This window comes from Eptatretus burgeri, unplaced genomic scaffold (assembly GCF_056783735.1).
Source record: "Eptatretus burgeri isolate ZD-2024b unplaced genomic scaffold, Ebu_testis_v1 Ebu_testis_scaffold_3157, whole genome shotgun sequence".
Lineage (NCBI taxonomy): Eukaryota > Metazoa > Chordata > Myxini > Myxiniformes > Myxinidae > Eptatretus > Eptatretus burgeri.
This window is the reverse complement of record NW_028225105.1, coordinates 181,156-201,658: the sequence shown is the minus strand read 5'-3', so window position 1 is coordinate 201,658 and position 20,503 is coordinate 181,156. Positions and strand designations below refer to the sequence as shown.

At 47.1% G+C, this 20,503-nt stretch overlaps 1 protein-coding gene across 15 annotated transcripts in view; it reads left to right on the top strand.

The window, feature by feature from the left end:
- Nucleotides 1–20,503, top strand: part of LOC147006662 (uncharacterized) — a 138,952-nt gene that overhangs the window by 88,079 nt on the left and 30,370 nt on the right. For 6 of the 15 annotated variants that reach the window (XM_085868220.1, XM_085868218.1, XM_085868219.1 and 3 more), the window contains 2 exons: nucleotides 1,631–1,750; nucleotides 7,368–11,818. Coding sequence is in view for 3 of the 15 variants with exons in the window: in XM_085868230.1 (XP_085724356.1) it covers nucleotides 1,631–1,750; nucleotides 11,445–11,453 (129 nt within the window). In the remaining 12 variants the exon portion in view is untranslated. Of the gene's footprint in view, nucleotides 1–961; nucleotides 1,751–7,367; nucleotides 11,819–18,773; nucleotides 19,124–20,503 lie in introns of those variants that run through there. The other 9 variants (XM_085868229.1, XM_085868232.1, XM_085868225.1 and 6 more) reach the window with 7 other exon arrangements.

The window sequence follows — 20,503 nt, the reverse complement described above, 5'->3', positions numbered from 1 at the left end:
TTTTCATGATCCAGAGCATCTGATTATCCTTGAGAATGGATTTTGAGATATCTTGATGAAAGTTAAGTCCGTCATCAATCACAACACCAATGTTTTTCTCTGTTTGGACATCCTGAATAGTGACGTTACTCATGTGGTTCCCACTCTTACTGTTTTACCTTCCAACAAGCAGGACCTTGTGTTTGGTTTCATTGAAGGGGAGTTTCCAGGTGGTGGACCATTCCTGCGTCTTGTTTAAATCACCTTGAAGCGTGTCTGTTTGAACCTGATTGTTAACTGGACCCATCATTTTCGTGTCATCAGCAAAAATGTCCACAAAGTTATTGATCAATTGTGGCCGATCGTTAATAGAGATTAGAAACAAAAGGGGTCCGAGTAGACGCCCCCGTGGAAGACCACCTTTTACAGGACTCCAGCTTGAGCTCACTCCATTAATCGTAACTCTTTGAAGCCTTCTTGTAAGGAATGCTCCAATCCGAGGAAGGAGATGTCTTCTGATACCATGTGATGGAATCTCCATCAACAGTGTCTTGTGTGGAAACAGCATCAAACGCTTTGCCGAAGTTTGAACATAAAATATACACTGCACGTCCCTCGTAAACACGTGACACTTGTGACATGCACGATCTTCTCCACCTAAAACCATGCTGACCGTCTGTGAAGAGGTTGTGGGTCATCACGTGCGTTGTTATGCCATTCCCTGATTATATCCCCCCCCCCCCCCCACTTCAGCACTTTACCAACCATTGATGTCAAACCTCCAGGGCGGTAGTTCTCAGGAGCTTACTTGCTTCCTGTCTTCTGAATGGGTGGTGATAAGTCGTCGCCATTTTCCAATCCTGTGGAAGAACCTTTTCATCGAGAGACTTTTGGAAGATCATCAGTGGAGGTTCCACAATGACATGAGCTCGCTCTCTTTCAACCATCTTGGATGAATACAGTCCGTCCTGCAATCTTTTTCTAACTGTCTCTGTGATGTTTGGGACGGCACCAAACTCAGGGTCTTGAAGGTGCTGCTCCATTATGGGTACATTACCCAGGTCCTCATCTGTGAGTCCACTGCTGAAGAAGCCGTTCAATATGTCTGCTTTCTCACCATCTGTTCCAGATAACTTTCAGAGGGTTCTGCACCATTGCGATTTGAACTCAGATTCCGAGCTCAGCTTGATTCGTCCTCTTGGCAGTTTTGTCGAGTCAGGCGCCGTGATTTGTTTCCTTCTTCAGTGTATCTTTCAAAGTGTAACACACCGTCAGTAGTCGTGTACCTTCTGAATGCTTTGTGCCTATTTGCGTCACTGTGCCGCGGCTTCCCTGGAGATGTCGGGGTTTCTCCAGATTCCCTTCTGAGACGAGGCTACGGGATTTGGAATGCATCCTTCCACACTCTGTTTGAAATCCTGCCTGAAAAAGCTCCAAGATTCACGACAGCTCACGTAAGCAAGGTGATCCATCCATTGGATCTCCTCAAGCATTTGATTCACACGATCAAAATTTCCCTTATTCGGTTTAAGTTTTTGTGATATTGCTGACTCACGTGCCTTGGAAAGTACACTTCGCTCCACAACGATGCAGCAGTGGTGGTTACTACGGATTCTGTCTAATTAACCATCTCCTGTCTGTTTGTAAGTAGATCCACGACGATGCAGCAGAGGTCACATCTCATCCCCATGAGTGTTCATCTTCTGGTTCGGGGTTCGGTGCACACGGACGACGGATCGGCAAGAGTATAAAAACCCGTCAAAAACATCAGGTTGGAATTATTTTATTCAAAATCTTCAAGGGGACTGGAAGACATTATGTATCAATTTATTTTAACACACTTCACGTGATTTCAAAACACCACACAAACAAACGTGATCAGTTTTTTTATGTTTAAATCTTCTGGGATGTTTCGTTTTGACCTTACAGCCTCTTGAACATGCCAGAATCTGAAGCCTCGGCCTAGCGTCAGGTGTGCTTGTATCTTCAAGTATAAGACACTCTGCTTATTTAAATAATAACTCGTTTTACTCTGTGTGTGTTTACACATTACGTGCAGCGAGTTTCACCTCCTTGTGGGTTGTGTTCATTTATTTATTTTCAAGTTTCTGCACTTCACCCACGAGGCCCGTTTGCAAGTCACTGTACAATTCCAAAAGAAGAGACGTAATTCCTGTTTTATGAAAAATGTTTTTCAAGTTTTGTATGTCCTGAAAAATAGACGTTAGAGAACACACAGTTGTGTGAAAAAAATTGTCCTTTAAATCCCTTCTGAAGTGGTCCTGATGAAGGGGGTCAGACAAATACACACTGTTTTACATCGGTAGATTCTTACCTCCACCACCGAAGGTGAAGGAGGTTATGTTTTCACCCCTTTCTGACTGTTTGTTTGTTTGTGTGCAGGATATCTCAGTTTTTGTGGACATGTTGGGTTTGTGACAAGGACGAACTGATTAGATATTGGTGAAGATCCGGATGCGGATCCGACCACGATAATTTTTTCGAGATTCTTCACCATTGAGAGATTCGGCCAAAAATGATATGCAACACGATATCTCAAAAAGTTGTGGTCGGATTCACACGAAACTTGGTGGACAGGTTGGGTGTGTGAATTCGAAATGAAGAATTGATTCAATTTTGGTGAAGATACGAATCCGGATCCGGATCAGATAATTTTTGAAGTGATTCGTCACCATTGAGAGATCGGGTTAAAATAATATATAACACGATATCTCAAAAAGTTCTGGACGAATTCAGATGAAACTTGGTGGACAGGTTGGGTTTGTGAATTCGAAAGGAAGAATTGATTCAATTCTGGTGAAAATCTGGATCTTGATTCAACAATTTTTTTCACTGATTCTTCACCATTGAGAAATATGACGAAACCAATATATAGTGTTGCAGTTCTGCAAAAGCTCATGCCTCTAAGGCAATGGCACCCAACATGCAGTGATCCCCAGGCAGTTATTTCATTAGTATTTGTGGAGTAAGTCTTCCCCTCATGTCTCGTGAGTTAATGGGACGGAGTGCGTTGCGTGGGTCTCGAAGTTAGGTCGAATAAATATCTCTGATTCATACTCGAATCCCGACTCTAACCCTGTCCTTTTATCCATAGTACATAACAAGCATGCAAGCACACACGCCTTCAATGGGCAATTGTTTATAACCACACCACGATACCTCCCGTGGCTCGGATCATCCACATCCCCCTGCACAACAAACAGCTTGCCCCGGGATTTATGCGCCATCATTTCATTCAAATCTGCGTGCCAATTACCAACCGGCACCTCAACTTACTCTGCACCTCACGAACCAAATCTCACCACTTTGACAACAAACGCCTACCACACACGGGAAAAATATTCCCGCATCCCCTCGTACCTCTGCATTGCTACAATTCACCACGCGAGTTTGAGGAGCACCGCGCGGCGTCGGATTGTCCTCGGCGCCGCGCGATGCTGGACCACGCAACGGACGCTAATAACTCCACCGCATCTCACTGAGAACGTCCCGGGTGAGCGTCCGGAATTGATGCAGCCCTCATCCAGTCGTCTGACCACGGCAAGACCAGGGGCAACGAGCAGGGGTCGTGAGAAGGGCGATCCGAGAGTTTGGTTCGGGTCCCAAGTGTGCATTTTGGCTCATGAAGAAGCCTGTGGGTGGTGGAGAAAGTCCGCTGCCATTCCGACATTCAGACTGCACTCGGTGCACGTTCAGGGCCAGGGTGCCGGCTCGGGGAGCATGCCCCATGTTAAGTAAAGAGGTCTGAGTTGTGCTGAATATGAGAGGCATCTGAACCAGTTTTCGGTCCCGGAGCCTGGCAGGGCGTGGCTCGGGCTGCTGTTACCCAATAGGGGAGCAGGATTTGGGCCACAGCACGTCGCTTTCCAGTCCTCGCCCCACCCTTTGTCTGGGGCTTATAAAAGGGGTAGCGTGGAGCAGTTAGAGCCTCCTCCCTCTTCTTCAGAACATTATTTGTGTGTGATTGCCGTCCAGAGAGCGCTTCTTCTTCTTCATGGACCTGATCCAAGGCGAATGTCATCCTTCGAGACTCCCTTCCGTGCTGTCGAAGTCCTGCCACCCTCGCGCAGCCAGACAGACCAGTGTGGAGCGCACGTTGCCACGAGCCCCGGCGAATATATCGGCAGGAGATAATGCACCATGTTGCGGGGTGGGAACGCTCACACGGAGCATCCCACAGAGGTACACACTACACCTACAGACCTTTACACGACCTACAGACCCTCTATCCCGTCTTCTGTGGACGCACAACCTCACTGACTCGCAATTCCATTTTCCTCTGTGACGACACTGCTCCCCTCACGTCGCCTCCATAGCACCTCGTCACTCCTGCACCAGTGACATCGGTATCTTTCCCACGACCCCTCCCAAAGCGACCTTGGCCACGTTTGTCAGCCGACCCCACCAGGTATAACGGGGATGCTCATCCTCACCTTTTCTTTCTTTCTTGGCTCTCTAACTTTCCTCAGGTGTGTGTGGTTGTGTGATTGCGCCTGTTCTCGAGTAAGTAAGATTGCAGATGATCGTCGGGATAATCCTGCTCTGACTTCTTTTCTAATTTGCCTTTTGTAGCACCGCACAAATTCCTTGCTACCCCCTGCTGTACATCAAAAAATACACTCCATTCAATGTGCCACATACGTTTCCTCGCTTGATTGTAAATCAATGTGTTGTGTAGAAATGTTCCCAGGTCGTTTTCTTGTTTTCTTCCATTGGTCCAGCATGGCCCGCGCCCGAGTTTACCCGGGACGATCTGATTCCGAGCCGGTACTTGCTTGGCTGTTACGCTCGGCTGCACCTGAGCTGGTAAGGTCATCCGGTTTGACCAAGTGCGGACCGATGGCGTGTTCTCCGCTAATTGGATCACGTTACCTTTTTGTGAACTGTATTTATTAGACGGAGGACCCGAAGTCACGTGGTCCAGTTGTTGGTGCTCGTGGTCGATTAGCGACCCGCCATGTCACCAACTTTTCCGTGTGCGACGGCCTGCGATTCCGGAGAGTCTGGTGGGAACCTGAGGGAGTTCACCCCTCGTGGTCTTCGCCCCTGACCCCGGGTCCGCAACAACAGCACGATATCTCAAAAAGTTGTGGGCAGATTCGGATGAAACTTGGTGAACTGGTTGAGTGTGTGGCAACGACGAATTGATTCGATTTTGTTGAAGAACCGAATCCATATCTGGATAGGAGAATTATTTAATTTTTTTAAGTGATTCTTCACCATTGAGAGATGTGATCAAAATCGATACAGCACCATGGAGCATGATATTTCAAAAATGTAATGGGTCCGATACGTTCTCATGGATCAGGCATTGCGTGACGGAGGTATACGCTCTTCCGAGTTCTCTTCTAATTATTCCTGCTTTCCTCTTCTTGTTTTTCCTCAATTTGTTTTTCATCATTTTTTCTGTCCAAAACAATATCCTGCTTTGTTGAATCGTTTAATTTGTGTCCCGAGTGAAGTCGGGCCTACTGGTGATAGTTGGAGTGTGATTTTTCTCTGTTTTTTTGCCTCGTTTTCACTCCTTTTATCCCAGGTATTGTTCCTTTTGATCCCTCAGCTCAATCCATTTCCCATCCTCCCTCAAAAATACAAACAACATATCTCTCCATCTTTTTCAGAAAACAACCAACAAGAACAACATCAGGAAAATAATCCAAACTCTTACCTCAGTGCTCAGTTACTCATTTCCCTGTTCCTTCTTTTCGACATCCCCAAACTGAATCTTCACTGAACAAGGAGAGAAAAGACATGAAATGTGACAGCCTTCATGGCTTTACCTGTACGGAGTTAAAGGGCCAGCTCGTAATCACAATATTTAGATTTATGCACAACTGACTTGAGTGGTCATGTGACATGGACGATTGCGTACGATTGGGTACTTCGGTCATGAATATTAATGATGTGGGTGGAGAAAGGCGGAGTCAAAAGCGAGTGGTGAAGCAGGGCAGGGTCAGCAGGCGAGTGGGCGGGATGGCAAGAGCCAGCAGGAGCGAGCAGACAGGAATTGGAACTCCAGACGGCCTCGTGACCCGTCCTTTGTTGGCCCCGAAGTTGCAGGGCGGGGCGTAACCCCGAAGCGATGTGTCATCACCCGAATCGGGCACTCTGATTGGGCCCCGGCCACCGCACGGCCCGGCTGCCATGACCGGAAGCGGCCTCACTGTAAGTCCGGCTAACCATAGCTGAGCTGTGCATCTGTTTCAGTTACCGTTGAAGACAAAGTCTTCAATATCTCCCGCTATAGTAAATGAGGACAAGTAGTAAAAGGCACCAGTTCAATTTATTCTTGATGTGTGTAAAAAATTTCAGAAAGAAATAGTTCATAGTTTTGCAACTATGCTCTGGAAACAAAGGTTAACCTCGATTATTTCTTAATACCCAACTTGTTTCCATGGAAAGTCACAGAATTTTTTGGGGGGGAAATCTTTAAATATCAAAAGGCACCAGTTCACCACTTGCTTGAAATGTGTACCAAATTTCGTGAGTATATCTTGAGGGGATATGTAGTTAAGCTCCTGAAACGAAATGTGACGGGCGGACCGAACCCATTTCTACATCCCCGCCAACTTCATTGGTTGGAAGGGGATGATAAAGAAATAGTTAATAGTTTTGCAACTATGCTCTGGAAACAAAGGTTTACCTCAATAACCTCAATTATTTCTAAATAACCAACTTGTTTCCATGGAAAGTGACAGAAATTTTTTTGGGGGAAATCTCTCAATATCAAAAAGCACCAGTTCACCACTTGCTTGATGTGTACCAAATTTCGTAAATATATCTTGAGGGGATTTGTCGTTCAGCTCCAGAAACGAAATGTGACGGACGGACGTACGGACGGACAAAACCCACTTCTATATCCCTCTCCAACTTCGTTGGTGCAGACACATTCTTACGGTGAAGGGCATGGCCGCGGCTTTTACAGGCGGCCGTGGCTTGGATTAACTTCAGGAATCGAGAAAAAGTGAAGGAATAAAGTTAGAGATATAATCAGGCCAATCGATGAGATCCACACAACACAAATTGCCCCATTTGTCCCATGAGACAAGAGGGAAGGGACTACCTGTCCGTATATTCATGAAATACCTGTCTGGGGACCACTGTATGGTTGATGCCATCGCTTTGGAGGAATGCGGTTCTGGAAACCGCAACATTATTTTTGTCTAATTTATCATTTCCCTTCCTTTTTGTTTTACGTGGTTTTCGGTGGTGTGGCAGAATTCCTTTTTATCCCTTTATAACCCTCTTACTACCTTTTTTAAAACAGGACAGACAAAACAGTTCTTATCTGGATGAGAAATTTGTTTTTGATGTTATTTTGTAAACTCAACTGACACTTGGGTACCTTTAATTGCTTGGTCCTTCAGGAGAGGTGACGGAGCCAGCAAGAATCGGTCCAAGATTACCCTGCAACCCGAGCACATCTTAAAAAAACCAAGTCCCAGTCATCCAACATGTTCTGAACCTCCAGCAAGCTGTACTACAGACTGAACCGACAAGCAAACAACACGAACAGGAACACGAACATTGAGGGGAGACATCCGCAGGCTGAACGCATACTCTCTCAAGCTCAAAGCTGCAGCCAGAAAATTGAACGGAAACACGATCAATCTGAACAGGCAATCTCTCAAAAAGCCTCAGACTTTGAAACAACTCTTTCTCTACCAGGTGCCTCTCAGCCACTCAACCGCCCGGTGCACTACCTGCTCTGAATCACCAGCTGTTCATACTCGAGGTGAAGAGAGACAACAGGAATCTCAACGCAGAATGGAACAGATGTGCAAGGAAACCGAACAGAGACCACTGTCCTCCGACGAAAGACGCAGGCAAATTGAACAGGCAATCCAACAGAAAGCCTCAATGTTGCTCGCAAAATGTGGAGACAATCCAAGTCCTCCTCTACCAGGTACGTCAGAGGAAAATAAATCCCCACTTACACCATCTGTACTGGAAGACCCTCATGAAGAGAGACAAAAGGAATCTCACTGCAGAATAGAACAGACATGTAAGGAAACCGAACAGAGACCACAGAGCCGCGGTGAAATACGCCGGCGAATTGATGAGATAATCCAACAGAACGCCTCAATCTTGCATACAGAATACGGGGTCAATCCAAGTTGTCCGCGACCAGGTGCGTGTCAGGCAAACACCTCCTCACTTTCACAATTTGTTCTGAAACACCAGGTGTCCAAACTCCCTTGTGAAGAGAGACAACATCAATCTCAATGCAGAATGGAACAGAGATGCAAGGCAACCGAACAGAGACCACAGTCCTCCGATGAAAAACGCCGGGAAATTGAACAGGTAATCCAAGAGAAAGCCTCAATCTTGCTCGAAAAATACGGGACCATTCAAATTAGTCCTTTTCCAGGAACGTCTGAGGGAAACACCTTCTCACTTCCACAATTTGTTCTGAAACACGAGTTGTCCAAACTGCCTCATCAAGACAGACAACAGGAATCTCAATGCAGAATGGAAGAGACGTGCAAGGAAACCGAACAGGGACGACAAAGCCCCGATGAAATACGCCGTCAAATTGAGCAGGTAATCCAACAGAACACCCCAATCTTGCAGACAGAATACGGAGTCAATCCAAGTAGTCCTCCACCAGGTACGTCTCAAACAAACACCTCCTCACTTTCACAATTTGTTCTGAAACACGAGTTGTCCAAACTGCCTCATCAAGAGAGACAACAGGAATCTCAATGCAGAATGGAAGAGACGTGCAAGGAAACCGAACAGGGACGACAGATCCCCGATGAAATACGCCGTCAAATTGATCAGGTAATCCAACAGAACGCCTCAATCTTGCATACAGAATACAGAGTCAATCCAAGTAGTCCTCCACCAGGTACGTCTCAAACAAACACCTTCTCACTTTCACAATTTGTTCTGAAACACGAGTTGTCCAAACTCCATTGTGAAGGGAGACAACAATTTCAATGCAGAATGGAAGAGATGAGCAAGAAAACCAACCAGAGATCACGGAACTCCGATGGAAAACGCCGGCAAATTGAACACGAAACCCAAGAGAAAACCTCTTTGTTGCATAAAAATACGGGGTCATTCCAAGTCCTCCTCTTACAGGTACGTCGCAGGCAAAAGCATCCTCAATCACAATATCTGTTCTGCAGAGCCATCTATCCAAACTCAAATATATTGAGAGACATCAGAAACATCAACACACAATGGAACTGATAATCAAGGAAGCCGAACAGAGAGCACAGTCCTCCGATGAACAACGCCGGGAAATTGAACAGGAAATCCAAGAGAAAACCTCATTGTTGCACACAAAATACGGGGTCATTCCAAGTCCTCCTCCACCAGGTACGTCGCAGGCAAACACATCCTCAATCACAATATCTCTTCTGCAGAGCCATCTATCCAAACTCAAAGATATTGAGAGACATCAGAAATTTCAACACACAATGGAACTGCAAATGAAGAAAACCGAACAGAAAGTACAGTCCTCCGATGAACAACGACAGGAAATTGAACAGGAAATCCAAGAGAAAACCTCATTGTTGCAGAAAAGATACGGGGTGAAGCCAAGTTTCCAGGCAGACATAAGAAGACAAATGGAGATCGAAAAAAAATGCCTTGGAGTTGAACATGCAATCCAAGAGGTAACCCTCACCTTGCAAACAAAATATGGAGTCAATCCCAGTATTCCTCTACCAGCTCCGTCTGAGCAAAACACAAGCAAAGTTAAACTTTCTGCTCTGCAAGATCAACTGTGCAAACTCCAAGATGAAGTGAAACGTCAGCAAGATTTAGAGAAAGACAAAAGAAGACCAATGGCGATCGAAAAAAAATGCCTTGGAGTTGAACATGCAATCAAACAAGCAACCTTCATCTTGCAAACAAAATATGGAGTCAATCCAAGTATTCCTCAACCAGGTCCGTCTCAGCAAAACACAAGCAAAGTTAAACTTTCTGCTCTGCAAGATCAACTGTGCAAACTCCGAGATGAAGTGAAACGTCAGCAAGATTTACAGAAAGACAAAAGAAGACAAATGGCGATCGAAAAAAAATGCCTTGGAGTTGAACAAGCAATCAAACAAGCAACCTTCACCTTGCAAACAAAATATGGAGTCAATCCAAGTATTCCTCTACCAGGTCCGTCTCAGCAAAACACAAGCCAAGTAAAACTTTCTGTTCTGCAAGATCAGCTGTGCAAACTGCAAGATGAAGTGAGACGTCAGCAAAAATTAGAGAAAGACAAAAAGAGACGAGCACAGATCGAAAAAAATGCCTTGAAGTTGAACGAGCAATCAAACACAAAATCTTCAACTTGCAAACAAAATTCGGAGTCAATCCAAGTATTTCTCTTCCAGGTCCATCTCAGGCAAACACAAGCGAAGTTAAACTTTCTGTTCTGCAAGATCACCTGTGCAAACTCAAAGATGAAGAGAAACGTCAGCTAGAATTACAGAAAGACAAAATCAGACAAACACAGATCAAACATAAATGTCTGCAAATTGAACAGGCAATCCAAGAGAAAACCTTTGTCGTGTCAACCGTGTCCGAAGTCAGTCCAAGTACCCCTCCACCAGGTACGTCTCAGGAAAATAAATCCCCACTTACACCATTTATGCTGAAACACCAGGTGTCCAAACTCTCTCAGGAAGAGAGACAACAGGAATCTCACTGCAGAATGGAACAGACATGTAAGGAAACCGAACAGCAGTCCTCCATTGAAAAACGCCGGCGAATTGAACAGGCAATCCAACAGAAAACCTCAATGTTGCCCACAAAATACGGGGTCAATCCAAGTCCTCCTCTACCAGATACGTCTCGGACAAACATATCCTTACTTACACTACCTGTTCTGAAACACCAGCTACCTGAATTCGGAGTTGAAAAGAGCTTTCATGAACCTCTACGGAGAGACGAACAGAGACAAGAGAAAATCGGACACACATACACGCATATGGAACAAAAATGCCTGCAAATTGAACAAGGAATCCAACACAAAACCGTCGTGTTGCAAACAAAATACGAAGTCATCGAAGGATGCACTGGGACAACAGCGAGGTCTTCGTCTTCAAGGGAGGTTCCGAGTGCTGACTCACCTTTAAATCAGGATGCGGTGTCTCATTGGGTGTAAACCCCAAATGTTCTCTTCCCTCCCAACCAGATGTAAAAGGATCACCCTCCAAGTTCACCATCGAAAGAATCACCCTCACCGAAACCACCACCAATGGCTTCCCAGGAAGTCAAAAATAATATAAATAGGTCGAATAGAATTAGGAGAAGAGGAAGAATCTTAAAAGAAAACGAGGTTCGGAGAGAGGGTGAGGTGTGGAGGAAGTTCGAATAAATAGAAATACTTTGTTTTTTAACGAGGAAACAGAAAACAGTTCTTCTCAAGATGAGAAGTTTGTTTTTGATGTTTTACTGTTTACTCACCTGACACTTCTTTTAATTGCTTGGTCCTTCAGGATAGGTGATGGAGTCAGCAGGAGTCGGACCAAGATTACCCTACAACCCGAGTGCATCTCAACAAAACCAAGTCCCAGTTTTCCAAAATATCCTGAAACACCAGCAATTTGAACTACGGACTGAATCGATTGGTGAACAACACGAACAGAAACACAAACAAATTGAGAGGAGACATCCTCAGGCTGAACAGATACTCCCGCAAGCTCAACAGTCAACATCACCACCATAGACAGTGAAACCAACGAAAACACGATCAAGTTTTACTCTGAGCTGAACAAAGAAACCAGGAAGTCAAACTCCAGCAAAGGGAAGGGAACCACCAGGAAATCGAGATGTATGAATATCAAACAGAGACGTCGAAGTGAATCCTTTGGTAAGTTAATCTGTTGGTAAGTTAATCCGTTGGTAAGGGAATTGAAATTCGTGTTTCTTTTCGTTATGATTTTGCTTTTTCGGCGTTATCTTCACTAACTGTTAAGACCGATAAGGTTTCTCGGTAAAGTAAATCGAAGGACAGGTAGTTATACTTTGACAGAATTGAATGAATAGTTTCTGGTCATATTTTTCTTTTAACCTCTGGTTGATGTGGAAACCAAGGGCTGAGCATCCACACCACGTGCACAAGAAAAATGAACATAACTCGAAATTGCATAAATATCAGGATTTGTAAACCTCCCCATGCACTGTCTGGACCCCAGAACTCTTAAATGAGGTATCATTCAGCATTGTACGTGCTGCGGTTACGACGTTTACCCCGCTCAGACACAATCGAGTAACTTGTGTGGCGAGATAGACATACGATAGATTATGGTTCTGTCTTTGCTATTCCCGAAACGCTTTGCACTTATAAGCTTTATATATTTTTTAATGCTTCCCAATCTCCACAAAACAAACGCAGTTCAATCTGAGCCCAGATATAAACGGTCACACATTCGGTGAATCATCAAAGTGTGTGCCGTTCCTCTGACCGACGCTAAGCTGGGGGTCCCGTCTACAGATATTACATTTTTTTTGTGTACAAAGTCGAGGATTGTGAAAGAGCTCGTACTCGTACACTGAACGGATCAGGACGCAACAGGACAAAAGGAACATTAGAGAGTGGGTGAACACCAACAGCAGAGTTGAAGGCTCACCCCTTCTTCGGTTGGTGTGTTGCGCTGCTGCTCTTCTTCATCTTCGTTCTGCTGCTGGTTTTCGTCTTCAGGCTGCTGCAATGTGCTCAACTGCTGGTTGTGAGGTCTTCGGTTGCTTTTTGGTCGCTGGGCTTGAGCGGTTTTGTGGTTGCTGTGGGCTTCTGGCATTGCTGCTGCTTCAGTTCCAGTGAGTCCTGGAGATAGACACAAGGAGCGAGCTGTACTGGACTGCTCAGCGCCCAAGCAAGTCCAGCGCCGGGGTTGAGGAGCTCACCCGTGTGGAAAATAGACCCACACTGCGTGCGCCATCAGTGCCGCCTAAGAAAAGTTCATCGTCTCGTCAATCCCCTCAAAGTCTTGTGTACCCCAAAATTGCTGCATTAGAGTGTAATTGCCACAGTTGTCATGTCTTTGGGGCTCGTTGGCATAAGTTACAGGTTTAATCAGGATCGCCACGAGGCGGTGATGTTTTGTCATCCCCCCCCCACCCCTTTTTCCCTCTGTGAAGAAACCCCTGTTTGATGAAAAAGTTCATCGTTTGACGTTTACACGTGGTCCGTGCTTGGAGGCCTCATTGGTATGTATTCCTGTTTAAGCTATCGCTGATGATTCGCCAACAAGTGATGAAACCGGTCCGGTAGCTGAGGGGGTGTGTCACATTGGGATTCTCATGTGTGTACTCTGTGTGAACGTCTCTATAGTTGTTGAGGAACTCTGGAAAGGGTTTGAAACAGCGGAGCGCTTACCATGTGTCGGTCTTCTTGGGTTGCTTTACACAGCTTCTTCAGCTTGAGTGTGGGAGGGGTCTTTTATTTATATGTACTTGTGTGGGCTCGTAGGTGCGTGCCGTTATATGCAGCTTCGTGCCTGCAGTATCAGCTCCCCAGCATCAATTGTGGCGTCATGTCAAACGAAGAAGAATTGTGACGCCCCCTCTCTGTGGCCCCCCTCTTTTCCCCCCTCCTCTTTCTCCCTCCTCTCTCCCCCTCCTCTGTCCCTCCCATCTCTTGCCCCTCTCGCCCTTCTATCTCCCCCTCCTCTCTCCCTTTTCTTGCCCCCCTCTCACCCGCCTCTCTTGCCCTTCTCTCCCTCCCCTCCTCTGTCCCCCCTTCTCTCTCCCTCCCCTCTCTCGCCCTCCTCTCTCCCCCTTCTCTCTCCCCCTCCTCTCTCCCTTCTCTCTCCCCCTCCTCTCGCCCTCCTCTCTCCCTCCCCTCTCTTGCCCCCCTCTCACCCCCTCTCTCGCCCTTCTCTCTCTCCCCCTCCTCTCTCCCCCTCCTTTCTCCCCTCCTCTCTCGCCCCTCTCTCTGTTAATGTATTCACAAATGTCTACCAAGCACGATTAATTCCAACCTTGGGAAAAAAACATCTTTCAAACCCTTGGGAAACAGCTGTTTCCCTCGGGAAAATTCAAACCTTGGGATCAATTAATAATTTGAATAATATTCAAACCTTTGGAGTGAATAATTCAATAAATTAATAATAATCAAACCTTGGGAAAGAACAGCTTTCAAACCTTGGGAGACACTTGGGAAACAGCTGAAATGGATGAAGAAGAACGATATCAAACTTTGAAAAGGCACATACCCAGGTCCCCAGTGTCGATTGTGACGTCATACCAAACGAAGAAGAAGAATTGTGACGTCAATCCTTCAAAAAAAATAATTCATTAAATTAACATTGTGACGTCATTCGTGACGTCATAACACCGTGCCCTGTCATTGGTTCACAGATACATGGCCGTAACTTGGAACCCGCTCGTCCGATTGATATCAAACCTTGAAAAGGCACATCTGCGTGGCCCCGGCAATATTTCTGGCAAGTTTCAATGAGATCGGACTGGCGGTCGTCGAGAAACGGCGGTCGCAGACAGACAAACAGACAGACACACACACAGAGATTGCTGGAATTATATTAATATATGTTGCTACGAATTTTGGCCCGTCCGGCGTGCGAACGGCCACGTAACTCGAATCGCGACGCGTCACCCACTGGAACGGACAATTCAGTCGTGACCCTCCTGGAACTACCACCAGGAGCCAGTCACGGGTGGGGGTTTAACCTCACCACGATCGTGCCAATTGCCCACCCGCGCAGGATAGGGTTGCTCGCCAAATTCGACCGACCTAAGTACCTGCGTGAGTGGTCGACCGGGCGATCGTACCTCTTCGGACACGAACGTCTTCGGACAGGTCGAACGTCGGACAGGTCGACTTCGGACACGAACAGCTTAAGCGGCTCGTTCCGTGCTGCAGGGATAACCGAGCGAAGTTATCGTCGACCTCGACGGTTCAGATTACTTATCGGGTGTTTCAACCCACTACCAATCCCTTACGGGATGCAAGATGGAACTTTCAACGGAGGAAAGGATGCAACGAAACGGGAAAACAGTTCAACAAGCAAGCACTTTTATTTCACACACACACAAGGTAAGCACGTATTTACAGCCATACAAAAATGCACATATAACAGTTAAACCAACAAAAGTAACGCAGAGCTTCAACCAAATAAAAGGGCAATTATTTACAGCACTAAAACAATTATACTTGTCGGGACTCGGCGCCACATCATTCATTCAAAATAAACAGGAAAGACCTCCCCATAGGCAGGGAGGTAGACGGGGTCTGTGGACCAAATGTGCGCGGAACCTGGAGGAGCGGCCAGGTCCACGAGACTGAAAAAGTCTCACCCGCGTCCTCGTGACACGATGGCGGGCAAGCCGCAATATCAGCGCAGCTGCGCCCCAACTCCGTGCCCCTGGCGTGGTCGGTGAGCCCTCTCCGGCGTGCTCCGCACAAGCACGGTTTGGTCAGCACCACGGTTAGGGTGGGGAATAAACGGGGCTACCGGCACTATCTCAGCGCGGATGGGGGGGGATTGTTGATGCTCAGGGTCAAGCGAGGGGAATGGCTGGGTGGCTTGTGAAAGCGAAGGTGGCTCGAGTCCAGCGACGAGACGACACCAATGTCGAGACGAGCCCAGCGACGAGACGACACCAACCACGGGAAAAGCGACCCCCACACTACAACCACGAGTTCCACACAGACTCGCGTCTTTTCTAGACCGGGTGAGGAGCCTGTATGCAGATTTTCGGATCAAAACGCGATTGGAGGCGTGGCCACGCCACCCTCTGTTCAGCCATTGGTGTGGCAAAAAGGGGCGTGAGCCTCTTTTGATCCGAATTCCTTCCTGAGAGGAATTGACATCCATCGCGCTTGGAGATGGGGCCACACCGCCCGACGTTCGCCCATTGGACGGAGGAAAAGGGGCGTGAACCTCCCCTGATCCGAATTTCTCTGCCGTAAGGAATCCACATTCATCGCGCTTGGAGGCGGGGCCACACCACCCGATGCTCACCCATTGGATGGAGGAAAAGGGGCGTGAACCTCCCCTGATCCGAATTTCTCTCCCGTAAGGAATCCATTGCACTCGCGGCTTGCTGCGTTTGGCAGCAATCACCGAACGGCTTCGGACAGTACGACGTTCGCTGTTGACTGGTGGTGGGGTCGATGGTTGTGGAAGGAGAAAGGCGAAGGTGGTGGGAGGTTTGCTGTGGTGGTTTCGTGGTTGGCGGGCGTCCTTTGGGAATGGCGGTGAACTGATGTTTGCGGGATGGAGTTGTGGAGGGAAAGAGGCGAAGGTGGTGGTGTTTGAGTTGTTGGCGGCTTTATGGTCAAAAATAACGATAGAGAAAGAAAAATGGCTAACTCAAAGCGTCGCAGCCCGGATGAATCACATATATTCCCCCTAAACAACAGGTGTGGACGAACGACACATGAACTTAGCGTCATAACTGATCTAAGGACCCTTTATTGTGTATTGCGAATTTCCACAGCTGTAACAATATATATATATATACATATATATATATATATATATATATATATATATATATATATATATATATATATATATATATATATATATATATATATATATATATATATATATATATATATATATATATATATATATTTATATATTTATATGTACTGATAGAGTGTGCTGACACATTGTGTCAGCAGACGAACCGTGCTTACACATTGTCTTGGGTCGCTCACCTTCATTTATGCCTGGTGTTGGCTTTGTGGTGTGGTTGGTGGGTTGGGTCCTGAGGTCAAATCCTGCTTGGTTGTTAAATTGTTATTTTTTTGTACACACTGTCGAGGCTCGTATGAGAGATAACACAGACAACGTACTGTTACGGTTGTGGAAATTCACAGAACACCATTCAGGTTCCCCGAAGATCAGTTATGTCGATAAGTGTGTGTCCAGATGAGATTTCCCCACCAATGTCTGACGGGACTTATTCGTGTGCTGAGCTGTGAACCTTTGAGGTCGTGTTATTCTTTCCTGTCTTTATTTTAAACAACATCTCCTCACCACCTTCGCCACAACCGCCAACATCTCCTCACCACCTTCGCCACAACCGCCAACATCTCACCACCTTCGCCACAACTGCCAACATCTCCTCACCACCTTCGCCACACCCGCCAACATCTCCTCACCTTCATCTCCACAAAAGCCGCCATCTTTTCGCCAGCAACGGCATCCACAAACGAACGGCATCTCCGCCGACAAACGCGAGGACTCCCTCGTTGGAGCGAAAGCCACTGATTCCTACCACGTCCGCGTTTGACGGCAAGATCGGATCAGAATGGCAAAAGGGGCAGAGCCAGCGGGGGGTGACGGGTCGGAGGTGAAAGACCAAACACCACCCCCCAACCCGATAAAAGGCCGGGCTGAAACGCAGAGAGACCAGTTGAGTCGGCAGTCTGGAGTCTGCAGTTTGGAGCCTCGAGTCCAGTCAAGCCTGCAGTGCCGTGCAGAGTTGTGGGTCGGTGGAGGCGGCAGCAAAGTCGCCAGCCAGACAGAAGTCGCCAGCCAGCGACATAACGGTCCGAGGTGATCGGGCCCCGGGACGGTCCGAGTGACACTGATGAGTGAGCAGGCTCTTAAGAGAGCATCAACTCCAAATGAGTAAGGCCCGTTCGCTCCTCTGAGGCGTCGTCGGCCAGGCCCGATCGACCAGGTCGCACGGCAAGGCCTGGACCACCCGAGCTGCCATTACACCAGCTGCCGTGTTGACGACGAGACATACGGAGGGTCGCCGAACCAGGGCCCAGCGAGTCACCACGGGGTGGCAGGTAACCTGCACGGTCTCGCAGAGCTCCTTCGGTCTTCTAAGCTCCGAGGAACATTAAAGGCCGACGGGCCCTGTTCTCCCTTTTTCTGGGGTTTATGCATGGAAGTCTGTGGCGCCTTGTCCGATAAGTAGAATCGTTGTGAAGTGTATGTACCTAATAAATAGACAACGGCTGTAGGTCTTTTGCTCGTGTCTTGTCCCTTACCCCCATTCATTGCCTTGCTTGCTTATGTGCATGTACAAATAAATGTCCGCATTGTTTGAATATTCACCTGCTCGTTGCGTCCCTTCCTCCATTGAACTGCCATAATTGCGTTCAGAATAAACAGCTGGTTATTAACAGCCGATAAGATACTCGGGTCCAACGGGGCTTGGCGACAATAAACCGCTCGGCAATCGCAGACGGAAAAAGCTGCTTAGAGCGGCTCGTTTCCGAGCAAGTCCCGTTGAGGTACAACCTCTCGGTAGTCTGTCCGCGCGAATAATTAGGTAAATCGACAATTCGGCGATCGACCCTTTAGCGCGGGCAGAGCATTGACAAGGTCGTGGTGTGGTTAAAAACACACCCGCAGCTGGATTTTGGCGTTGATCCGAAAGCTGTGACTGGTTTGCCACGGTCGTTGGGCGCGCGGCCGTAATTAGCTAAAAGCGGTCGCCCGCACGCCGGAGTGGCGAGAATCCACAACAGTGCAAAAAGGTGAGCAGGAGATAAGAGGGGCGGGAGAGGGAAGAAACAAAACAGGGGGGACAGAGACATGAGGAGATCCGTGGAAGGGAGAGGGATGGAGCGGGGTGCACGGGGTAAACAAGATGAACATTGCAGGGACTTTCAGGAAGGAAAGCAGGGAATTTGATGGAGGTGGATTAGCGGGGGTAGAAAAGATCGAGGTTTTGGATGGGGGAAGATAAGAGGTGGTGGTGAACAGCTGTTTTGAAGACCTGGAGGGAAGAGTGGGATTGAAGAGAGTGTGGGAATTTGTTCCAAAGGCGGGAAAAATAGGAATGAAAGAGTGAATGTAAGCAGTGATTCTTGATTTTGGTGGTTTTACCAGAAGGGTGTTGCTGGCGGGCCTTGAGCACTCTGTGGAAATATGGGGCCGACATATCTCAGAGCAGGTGGCGAGACCGGAGAGGAGGCAGTAGAAGACTGGAAGACCACCGACCCACCTGTGGTGAGAGAGTGAGAGACCCAAAGACTCAGCCTCATCGCGGGAGATAGCAATGATCCTAAATGCCTTGGTTTCCACAGCGCGAAGCCGAGAAAGATGAGAGGCAGGAGCACCAGCCCAGAGTGGAGAGCAGTCCTCCATCAGGCTGCGGACAAAAGCTTTGCATGTGGTCAGGATCTCAGGTGGGCCGATTGAGTCATTCGAGAATCCTGTGGCGAAGTGGCGACCAGTACAGGTAAATGTGAAACAACAACAAACTTCTCCTGTCACGTGATTAAGTGAAAAACAAACAGACGAGTTATTTGTCTGTGAGTTTTGATTTTGTTTATTGAACATCAACTTTTGCATTGTCATCACGAAAAGGTCCTTCCTTGCTTCCCTTGGTAAGAAATAGCAAACTTGTTTTGAAGGTTCTTCTTCTTCTTTTTTATTCTCAGTTTCAATAGTTTGCTGAACTACACTTCATCGCACAATAACAAGGTTCGCGATAGTAAAGTACAACATGGAGTTTCCACATCAAAACGTGGAATAAAAAGCTTAACATCCTGAGGGAACAAGCATAAGAAAGGGGAAGAGAATCCAATGTGTCCATGACGTTCTGGTCAAGTGACTTGTAATTTACTTCTCTCGTCACAACAATTCGAGCAACTTCGAGTTTGCTTTATATTAGTAAGTGACGGTAAGCTCTTTCGGTCGTGCAAATTTTAACAAAGAAATAAACAGCATTGTCAATCTCCTTGGTATTACCCCGAAACATCCCCTTTTGGGGACCACCCACCTCCCCAACCCGAAAAACCCACAAGTTCTTATTGCTGTGTCCTTTTCTCAATCAGATCCCATACATGGTGATACCGAGAGGTGAAAGGTGCAATCTGCTCTGCTTATGTGGGTGGACGCTTCGCACTGGTAGAGTCCCCCATCATCCACCGTCAGGTTCTTCAGAGACAGCACCCCTGTGGATGCGTTCAAGGGGTGCACAGGTTAAAATCAAACATCAACTTGAAGAGCAAAATATGCAAAGCTTTATGTCCTCCCTTTCTGCATCTCTCCTCACCCACCCTCTCAAGCATACTCCCTACCCTCCCACCCCCCTCTTTACAAAGCCTCGCCATCCTGCACTTTCCCAACGCCTCCTCTCCTGTTCCTAATTGTGTGGACCTCAAACATTCGGGGCTTCCACTCCAACCTGAGAGATCTCTCAATCCAGGCCGCTGCCGATAAACCAGATCGTCCATGAGCTGGTGACTTATTTATAATAAAAGTCCAAGTTACTTTTATTCAACATGGAAGGTGCAGATGTTTAAGAGTGCCAGTGGTGGAGAGTAGGGTTGGCAGATCCCAGAAACCCAATTCTTAAGTTGCGCCAGTGGTGGGTGTGGTCGGTGATGCCACCCAAATAAAAAATGGCTGCCATCGATAGAGGCTAAAACCAATATTGTCATACATCAAGTAATACTAGGCCGATTCCAATGATCTTGGGATGCATTCTGATAGTTTGGGGAATGCCCAATCTAATGGAGACGGTGTAATTATCATCCAAGGTCAATGTCATGAGATAAAGGTCAATATCAAATGTTTTGGGTCAATTTTATGCCTGTTTGATCTTGACCCCT